General features: G+C 41.0%; 1 protein-coding gene across 1 annotated transcript; it reads left to right on the forward strand.

Moving 5' to 3' along the window:
* Window positions 1-973: 973 nt before the first annotated feature.
* tpst1l (tyrosylprotein sulfotransferase 1, like) lies at window positions 974-10652 on the forward strand. Its single transcript, XM_023397057.2, has 6 exons — window positions 974-1253; window positions 3864-4577; window positions 5605-5763; window positions 5924-6177; window positions 9412-9613; window positions 10015-10652. Exons 2-6 carry the CDS (start codon window positions 4170-4172, stop codon window positions 10048-10050), a joined length of 1059 nt encoding a protein of 352 aa, XP_023252825.1. The 5' UTR covers window positions 974-1253; window positions 3864-4169; the 3' UTR covers window positions 10051-10652.
* Window positions 10653-10908: the final 256 nt, after the last annotated feature.

Consider the following 10908-nt stretch of genomic DNA (forward strand, 5'->3'; position numbering starts at 1 on the left):
TGGTTATTTCATGCTTTATTAATTGTAATTTTACAGATTTACCAATGTGATTTGGTCACATTTGGTCCTCCACAGAGGCCACAAACTGTCATGAAGATCCAATGGTGAAAGTATTTAAACATTTTATTTAAATAAAAGTAGTAATACCACAGTTAGTAAAAGTCCTGCATTCAAAGTCTTACCTAGGTAAAAGTATGAAAGGTATCAGTATTTCAATATATTGTGTGTATATATATATATATATATATATATATAAGTATATCAAAATATACTATAACCCTAACCCTATACAGTATTTCAAAATATACTATAAGTATCAAAAGTAACTCCCCAAACTTAAAGTACCAAAACTACCAAAAGTAAGTGTTCATTATGCAGAAAGGCCAATTTCAAAATAACTGCTTTATCAGCTTTATTATTATTGTTTAATCAGGTAAAAAAGTATAAGTGAGAACTTTTCATATGATTATATCTTTTGGAACCCAAAAAGTCTTGAGACCACTGGTCTGTATATGATAATCTTATTTGAGTATCTCACCTATTCACACACTAATGTATTGTTATTTATTACAATTTGACAAGCTTACTGGTGTAATTTGGTCACACTTGGTCTTCCACCATGGCCGCAATCTGTCGTGAAGACCCATGTTCTACTAAATGAGTTACCAGAATCTGTTTCTCTAATGAAAAGGTGGGTAAATGAAACGAGGCAGGTTTAACCTCCACTGAATCCCACACTATGATTACATTTCCCCAGTGGGCTTTTAAATGAGAGCATACGAATCGATGAGGTAAAGTAATTTTATCCTCCAGTGCGAAGAAAAAAAAACAGAAGAGGGTCTTTTGGTTGGTTTGCCAGAGCGTTGGAATTGCCCTTTAACATCTCCACCAATAGGAATCGTCCAAGCAGATGTGTTCTAGAATTCAGAGCGTCCATCGACCAATCACTGCTCGGCTTTCTCTGGCTGCCTGCGCTCGTGTTCAGTGTTTTTTTTTTCTCTCAACGGTAGATACGGCTGCACTTCTCACGGTGCAAAGTTACGATTAGAGCCAGCAGCGATACGTTGTATAATTGTGTATTTTTTAAAAGACTAAATGGCATAGACATGTCCGCTGTGACCTCCACCGATAGATTTTCCACATGAGAGAAAACAGTTGTCTCTGTGGGGATAGAGGAGCAGTTCGTCTCAGTCTTTTTGGATCAAGGTTCATGTGTTTTTTTTCTTCGGATTTCGGCAGTTTCACAGACGCTGGTGAGTGAACACCATTTTTAACTGATATGAAATTTCCAAGGTATGTTAGCTACCTACAGACAGCCAAATGAGTCTGTGCATAGCAGGTAAGGAGATTTTAAATAACGCACTGACAGGCTGTTTGGTGGCCGATGGTCTGTCACGGTGTGTTTGACTGATAGCAGGTCATCCACCTGGTGGCTGACCGCCTCGGGTGCATTTTTGCAAACAAGATGCACAACCAAGCCAGGCCAGATGTGCGTGGCTGCTGGGCCTGCGCTCTGCAGCTGTACAATAATCCTATTTATACTCAAACACACACCAGTGACTGCGGTGGTACCGTAGCTTTGACTTGTTTATCACACTCCCACCAATATAGGCTACACCTGGTTCACCACATACTCTGTGCAGCAGTCAAGCAGCTGCAAATGAACATGCACCTTTAGGACATTGAATTCACATTTTAGTTTGCTGCTGGGGGCGGGGGGGACTCGTTGCAGCATAAAAAGAGCAAAAATAGTACATATAAAAATACATTACGAAAAATCATTCAATGGAGAGCTTTACGGGAAACCTTTGCAACAATAGACAGACTCCTGACTAATGCTTGAACTAGAGTTAAGGTAAAATGTGGAAGTTGTTCTTCCTCTCAAGAGTCCCCCCCCTTCAGCAGGAAGTCACCGTCACTGCTCCCTCCTGTGAGATACAACAAGGGGGCTTCAGGTTTCTTGACAAACTGCTGGTCAAAGATGTCACCACTATGCACAAGTCACCACTGATTTTGTGCAAGGAGGCAATAAAGGCAGCAGTTTCTCATGATGAAGCAGCTGCAGCTGAAGTCGTACCTTTAGGTTTCCTGAGGCCCCTGGTGTCAGTTTGCTGCTTTCCTGTTGACAGACTGTGATCACTGTTTTCTTCTTATCATGGACTTGTTTGTTGGCTCAATCCTGATCAGGGAAGGCACTGGCCTTTTCAAGGTCAGTTTTTAGATTTGTCAGAGTAGGTGTCCATAGCCAATCTTTGCAAAAACCAATTATGAAAAAAAATATTTTTTCACTTCCCTCTATTGGTGTGTAGCCAAGCTGATAGTTTTGGTTTTATTTGACCATGTTTTCAGATATATCTGTCTGAGATTTTTGAGGTGAGTTATCTTTGTGGTTTTTACACTATTAAAAAAATACTTAAAAAGTTAACAGCAACAACTCTTTCCAGAAACAATGTCTCAGCATTCAAGAGTTTTCATTAGACAAACTTTCTTGCAAAAAAATAGTCTCTTATTTGCATTATCGAATAATCTATTCATTCATTTCTTGATCAATCAATCGATTGATCAAGCAATTTGAAGATATCGACTTTGGCTTTAGGAAATTGTGACGACCCAGTTGAGATGGGTAAATGATAATGAAAATAATCATTAGTTGCATCTGTTGAGTGAGAAAATATGTGAGAATCGTCGAGGAGGGGGGGGGGGGGGGGGGCAGCAAGCCTTATCTTAAACCTCTGGCCTAATTCTCTGCAAACTCCAAGTGGCTTAATCTCTGCATGGAAATGCATTAGAATTACATGTAAAGCTTGTGGATGCCACTGGACTTAGCATGGCTTAAAGCAGCATGTAAGTATCCGAGCAAGGTCGAGATGTCCTCATTTCCAGCTGTTTTTCATTTTTCTTTGATGGTCAGGCTGAATTTTATGGGCAGGCTACTCCAGCACAGAGCAAGGAAGGTTCCCCACGTGGCATCCAGATGTGAGGCTCCCTCAGCAGCCCGTCTGAACAAGAAAGGAACTAAAATACCTCTGAGAAAGGGAGACACATTCCAAATTTGCTTCTGCAAGAGGTATAGCTGCTGTTCGATGATTTTAGAGCTGCAATGTGGCTTTAAAAGTTATACATTCAACATTAGTTATTCTTATGAGTTATTGACGTCAATTTTCAGCTGATTCAATTCTTCTTGCAAGCTTGTGTACTTTGTTTTGTTGTGTGCTAATAAGAGGAATTGGACGCTGGCTTACGTTGACGAATCTGCTCGTGTGCACATTGCAGGAGAGATGAGGAAGTGGCTTCCTCTGTCTTAGTCAATAGTAATTTAATCGTGAAATAGATTGCTTTGCGTTTCAGTGTGGTGGAAACTGTCAGAGAGAATAAAAACATGAGGAAGTTGTAATTAGTGGCTTTAGATACACTGACTGAGAGTGTGTCTGCATTGCATGCCGCAGTGAAGTTTGATATGGCTTAAGAGTCAGTGGCTCCCCAGAGGAAAGATGCAGAATAGCTTCTTTGAGAACAGAAACTGGATGTATTTCAGATCCTATGAAAGTGTGTGCAAGTGTTCTTGGCATAATAATGCAGCAGCCACCATCGCACCCTGCTTGCTGATAATAGCTCACTCATGCAGGGCAGTGGCTAATGTTTGCAGTTACTCCTTTGTTGGACATTTAGAAAAGGCAAATTTATGTTTTTTTGCTATTCAGCAACTTGTAAAATCATCCCCTGGGGAAAAAACCCACATCTCATTCTGCGGTAGGATTCACAGTCCCACGAGAAACAGAGGTGTTTATTTGGTTGAAAGCAGTATGAATTGATTCCGGTGCAGTTCTTGGTGAGATGAATGACATGTTCTCCTGATGTTTTAGGTGCTGCAGGAATGATGGATAAGAGACATGGTTGGCTGTGGAGTGCAGCATGCATGGATCCTGCTCTCCAACACCAGGGCTGAGGAGCTACAGAGGAGTGAGGGGTCTCCCCAGCCCACACCTGACTGCACCGTCCTGGCCTCCGTCAGGCCTTCCTCATCATCTCAGCTGTCTTTCTTGCACTTATCCTTATCAACTTGACTCTCAGGCTAGGTGTAACTGACTTTTACTGAAATTTATGAAGTAAATCAGGTTCCCATAAATATTATTTTATGTCCTCCTGACTCCCAAACATACCCAGCAAACATGAGGTCCTCCAGGTTGAGCCTGCTGCTGGGCTGCGTGCTCCTTTGCTCCGCCTCCCTGCTCTACCTGGGCATGAGCGGGATAGAGTGCCCTCGAAAAAGCCATCGGTACCGGTGGATGGAGCTAAACCTGGGCTCAGCCAATCAGAGCCTGTCTCTCACCGAACACTTCCCTGAAGACACCCCGCTGATCTTCATTGGAGGCTTTCCCAGGAGCGGCACCACGCTCATGCGTGTCATGCTGGATGCCCACAATTCCGTGCGGTGCGGGGAAGAGACCCGAGTGATTCCCCGCCTCCTGGCTATGCGGGCCACCTGGAGTCGCTCGGTTAAGGAGAGGATACGATTGGACGAGGCGGGTGTCACTGACCAGGTGTTGGATTCAGCCGTGCGGGCGTTCCTGTTAGAGGTGAGCTGGTTGGTGCATCGTGTAGTCTGCTTTGTAGCGTTAAGCCGGAAAAACACTTCTGCATCTGTTGATCTGCAAACATGCTTGGGTGTGTCATGTGTCAGAATTAGGGTGATGTGTTTGCACCACGTTATTAAAGGCAACTGTAAATATGTCAATAAAGATTTACAGTATCATTATTTGAGAATCATTATTCATTTAGCTGCTTATTTTCTCATTCTAAAATGTAAAAAAATTGTGAAAACATGTCACAAGCAGCAGTTCCTCATATTTTAGAAGCTGGAAACAAAAAAAAAATTAACATTTTTGCTTGAAAAATTACCAACACAATGTCAATCAACTGTCTATAAATGGAGACAATTTAGTTCTGTGGCTACTCTTGCTAGAAGTGGGCGTCTGGCTAAGATGAAAAGCACAATGCAGAATGATCAGTTAGGTAAAAATATAGCAAAGAGTAACAGCTAAAGGAATGAAATGATCATTGGAGCTGGTTCACATCTCTGTTCATGAGTCTACCATACGCAAATCATGTTAAATGGTTGCGTGGAGAAAGCTGCTTATCATGATGAAAACATCATCCCAAAGGTGAAGCAGGGTGGAGGTAGCATCATGATTTGGGGCTTTGCTGCCTCTGGGCCCGGACAGCTCAACATCATCGAAAGGGAAAATGAGATTCCCAAGTTTATCAAGGTTTCTAACAGGATAATGTCGGGGTGGCTGTCCACCTGCTGAAGCTCAGTAGAAGCTGGGTGATGTGGCAGGACAATAACTGCTAAAGGAGGTTCGACCAGTTATTAAATCCAAGGTTTCACTTACTTTTTCCACCAGCACTGTGAACGTTTAATGGCTGTGTTCAATAAAGACACAAAACATTATAATTGTGTGTGTGTGTTATTAGCTTAAGCACAATCAGGTGATTCCAAAGGCTTCACATATGTTTTCATGCCACAGTATATTTGGCATCTCAATAGAAATGTGAAAAGGTGTCTCAGATTTTATGAATTCAGTTTTTACATATGTGTTCCAGGTGATAGTCGGACACGGGGAGCCTGCACCTCGCCTTTGCAACAAGGACCCATTCGCCCTGAAGTCTCTCTCATACTTGGCACGCATCTTCCCTAAAGCCAAATTTGTGCTCATGCTACGAGACGGACGGGCAGCCGTCCACTCCATGATATCACGAAAGGTATGCTGGTTTTCTTTTCTTCCTCACAGGGTTATCTTTCCAAACAGCCACTTGACAAGTTTGTTCTGGTGCCACGTTGTGACTAAATTAATTTTCCATTTCTGAGTTGACTGTCTGTCATGACAGCTCTGCTGTGTTTATCTTATCCCTTCATTCACAGGTGACCATCTCTGGCTTCGACCTGAACAGCTACAGGGACTGTCTGACAAAGTGGAGCGGTGCGGTGGAGACCATGTTCAGCCAGTGCCAGGCGGTCGGGAAGGACAGATGCATGCCTGTAAGCTACGAGCAGCTTGTCCTCCGCTCAGAGGAGGAAATGAGGAAGTTGCTTCACTTCCTAGACCTGCAATGGGATCCGTCAGTGCTGCACCATGAAGAGCTGATAGGAAAGGCTGGTGGCGTGTCTCTGTCCAAGTGAGTATTTGACATGTGTTTGCACACCAAGCTCTGCCTCTTATCTCTAGTGGCGTCTAACCATGTAGATGGTTTCAGTTCCACATGCTGAGGTTTTCAGATATCGACCTCTGCAACGTGTTGACACAATACAAAGTTAATTTCTGAGGCTGCACCCAGAAAAAGTTTCAGAAGCAGATATCTCAAAACCTCAGCACTATCAACTGAAACTACCTGCATGATTAGATACCCACAAGGGTTAAGTTTGAATCTTTGAAAATTATAGTATGGCTTCCAAGATATCTTCAAGTCCTGAGAAAGTCTTCAAATGTCTGAAATTATGTTTTACTTAATCAGGCCTGTAATAATGTTGAATGCATATATTCATATCATTTTTCCTTCAGTTCAGTTCTAGAGGCCTTGAAAGTTTTGCATTTACTTCTGGTAAGTAATGAAAGCAGTCATGTGTCCCACTAGTCAGGTTTCCATCCAAAAGTAGCACAACTTCACAGAAATCAGCAGAGAAAATGCAAATTAATGCTGTTTTCCATCCACCACTGTTAAGCAAATATTAGAAGTTGAGTGCATCAAGATAAAATAGCTGGTGGCGCTAATTCTCCAGTCGGGTGTCATTAATCTCTTGCAGATGAAGAGGGCACAGGAGATGATGTAATTAGAGGAGAAGCAGTCAAACCTCAAGCAGTGGCGAACAGTGTAAAAACATGATGGAAATATGGCATTTATTATTTATTTTATTATTATTTTCCTGTATTAATTTGAGGAGGTCACAGTTTCCTGGTCGCTCTGATAAACGGGTGCACGTGGTCAGCAACAATACTCACATAGTCTGTGGCATTCAAGCGACGATTGATTGGTATTAAGGGGCCCAAAGTGTGACAAGAAAACTTTCCCCACACCATTACACCACCAACACCCGCCCCTACCCGACTGACACAAGGCAGGATGGGTCCATGGATTCGTGCTGTTGAAACCAAATTGTTTTCCTGATAAAGGTTTCATGAGCCAAAATAGGCAGAATATTCAGATATTGAATATAAATGATACAGAAACGCACAGCTTTTATTCTCACCATAAGTACTCGTCCTGGTGGTTTTGAGGAGCAGGTATATTTCAGGATGAAAGGTGTCATGTTTTTCAGGCTGCTAAAAAAAAAAAAAAAGGGCAGCTGTGATTCTCACATCTCACACCTCTCTCTCTCACGCTCTCTGTCAGTCACCTCAACCCGTTCATGAGCTGTTGATCAGAATAACCAGCCTTTTTTTACGCCTGTGCTGCTGCTCAATGATTGTAAAAATTTATATACTAATCTTATCTAATAGAATTCTTAAGTGGTAATGTAGATCTAGTTTTAAAGAGTTGCTTAATCAGTGAATTACGCATGTTTTGGCCAGTGTTTTCTTCATGTTTTAATTCTTCTGTTACATGACAGTACTGTAATTGGGTGAAAGAGAGGCGACACAGGTAATTGAAAACTCCATTGATCGACCTGTCCTCAGCAGGGGTCAGAGTGCAGGGTCAGGGGAAACAAACACCGGCCTACTAAGTGGCGTGTAGAGGTGGACTGCTCTACCCTGGGATACTTGTGTAGTTTTGTATCACTGTAGTCTAGGTCTTATTTTGTTATTATCTATTTCCTCAACTAATTTTCCTAGATTGACATTTGACGAGAACAGTTTGTAAAGTTGACAACACAGCGAGGTGCAGACGTGTGGTGTCCTTGACGAACCCTCAGACAACAGGCATGAACGTTTGTTTAGTCATATACACAGATACTAGATATTCAAAACACAACATGTCATATGGCTGCACTTCCTTCTTGTCTTTGAGGTGACTGTTAAAGACGGTGAATCTCTTTTAAATTTGCAAATAACAATGATTTCTGTTTTATCTGTTTCTTGATTAATCAATAATTGTTTGGTATGTAAAATGTGAGAATTTGGTGAAAAAATTCAGGCTCACGATTTCCTCAAGTTTAAGTTGAAATATTCAAATAGCTTGACTGATACAGAAGATAGGAAGTTTACATTCAGAGAAGACAAAGAAACGTGGATATTTGTTGCATTTTTGATTAAGAAAAAGACTTAAACGATTATATGATAGCCAGAATCGTTGCTGATTATATTTCTGTGGATTGATTAATTGATTAACGGACCAAATATTTGAGCTCTAGTCACTTCTGAATTGGATCGCTCCATGTCTGATTATTGGCTGCAGTGGGACACGGGTAAAGAGAAGCTCTTTATTTCTCAGGGTCTCACACTGAAACCTGATGTTTACCATTGATCTTTTAAAAGGCTGAAGATTTTTGTGCCACTAAAATATACTGTAACCCGAATCAGGTATTTACACCAACCGGAAATATCCTAAATGTAGCTTTGTGTCATACCACGTACACTGGCCAGTTAACCTCAAGCAGTCTAAAGATCATACCTCCTAAATAAGTCCATATTTTTTTAAGAACCACTAACACAGAAAAGACTTTTATCAGTGTGTTAAAATTTAAATGTGAGACAGATTTGAGTTTTCATCTGAAGCAAACAAACCTTTCAGGGTCAAGTAAAGCTTACGGACTTCCTTCAGTAGATATTTAATTTGCGTTGTCCCACTTATTTGTTCGTGATTCAGGCAGAGCACCTCCAGCAGCTCAGGGGATTTAGTCCCTTCTGCTACACCCAGACCTGGCGTGTATTTGAAAGAATGAGGCCACATTCTGAGAGAATTAGCGCCCTTATGTTGATTAGTTATGCAAGAACTGGCGCAATATTAGTCACAAATATATTTTTGCCTCCGCAGAAATGTGAAATAACACAAAACTTGGCATGTTGTGATCATGATTCATGTGTGTACACACTTACACATACATTCATTTATTTGAGATGGACAGGTTGAAAGTATGGAAGATTTAAAATGCCTATTGTCTGTGTCATAATTAAATGAAAAACATACGTTAAAAGGGCAGTTTTTTTATCTTGTTGTCTTTAACAGCTAAAGGAATTGTTTTTAATGTTTTAATTGATTTTGATTAACACGTGTTTCATTTAATTATGACACAGTATTGTGTTTCAGTTTATTCCATTGTTTTGATTTGTCTTAATTTAAGCGTTTCAAATCCTCCAAAGCTTTATCACTCGTCAGTCGCAAATTTAAGTTTTGTTTTGGAGCTCTTCCATATAAAGCTTTTAGTATTATGGTGGAACACACATAAACTGAACATGTGTTTGCCTCTGTGTGCAGGGTTGAGCGTTCGACAGACCAGGTGATGAAGCCGGTGAACACAGACGCCCTCTCCAAGTGGGTGGGGCACATTCCCTCCGACGTGATGAGCGACATGGCTGAAATCGCCCCCATGCTGGCTCGTCTGGGCTACGACCCTCACGCCAACCCCCCCAACTACACCAGACCCGAGCCCATGGCGTCCCCGTTCAGCTACTCACAGGTGAGGTTGGAAAAATCTTAAAAAGGAGAAAGTAGATTTAAACTGAAAAACAGAAAATCATCACATCTGAGAAGCTGCCATTTTTCTTGATTAATGAAAATTAACAAACTCCTAAATTTTTAGAGTGTGCTCTTTCTATATTGGTGTAAATCTATTCAAATTAAACCTGAGACTTGACACTTTCATGTGAATGTGCTGGAGCATGGAGCCCGAAGTACAAAAAGTACTGTCCAACTAACTGTCCAAATCCTTAGAGTTTGGACTGTATCTTACCTTTTATAATTGTCAGGATGAAACAAAGCACTGCAGTTGGAGGTTGCAGCACTGACATGTGATTCATGATCATAAATCCTCTAGATATTTCCAGTCATCAGTGAAAATTTCACCGTCTCTTTCCTCAGAGTCTGAAAACAGCAGAAACTCCACACCCCAGTTAAGCGAAAGAGGGAAATGCTGTAAGCCCGGCTTCGCTGTTCCACGATATGGATGCACTTTAAACACAGACCAGCTCAGCAGTAATTACACCTCACAGGAACAATTTTAAAGTGTCCCATGTGTATTTTTGAATTGTTTGTAAAACTTGACTACGGTGTCTGTACACGGTGGAGTGTTTAAAATACAGATTCATCAAGTGGTTTGGGGTGTAAATCTCCGCTGTTGCACCATGTGTGGACTACCTGAGGTTTGCTGCTTCTCACTCTCCAACGTGTCCTCCACGATGAACACAGTATTACACTGCATTTTGACGCATCCTCACACCTTGTACCTGAAATTATCTCAACATGTTTGTAAGTTGTTATGACTTCACCACAAATGTGAATGTGTCTCTACACAAATCTCTCACTTACTGAGACTTCAGTCAGTGTCCATGAAGCATAATGACTGTATATTTTTAAAGACGTATGTTTATTTTCTTAATAAATTATTTTGGTGTTGACCATTCATTCAGGAATTTGAAAGTTGTTTATTTTGAATTGGGGATTTTTAATTGTTGTATATTGTTGAACATGAATAAAAAGACCTCAATGTCACCTTATAATGTAGGTTATGTATTTTGTTCACCAGTCATTCAATTACACAATCCAGTCCTATCCTATCCCTATATGAAATCATTTAGATTGTGTACCAACCATCATCTGGAATAAAAGTGGAAACTTTTGAAATCTCTACATATTTCCTCTACAAACACTTTGATGCAGTACTAAACTTGTACCACTAGAGAGTGGTATTTCTCTGATTTGCGAATTGTATCAGCTGCAGTAAAACTGTCAGACTCTGGTGACACTTCGTATTGT

Source organism: Seriola lalandi, unplaced genomic scaffold (assembly GCF_002814215.2).
Source record: "Seriola lalandi dorsalis isolate HSWRI2012SDOR001 ecotype SW California unplaced genomic scaffold, Sedor1 jcf7180002054995, whole genome shotgun sequence".
Taxonomy (NCBI): domain Eukaryota; kingdom Metazoa; phylum Chordata; class Actinopteri; order Carangiformes; family Carangidae; genus Seriola; species Seriola lalandi.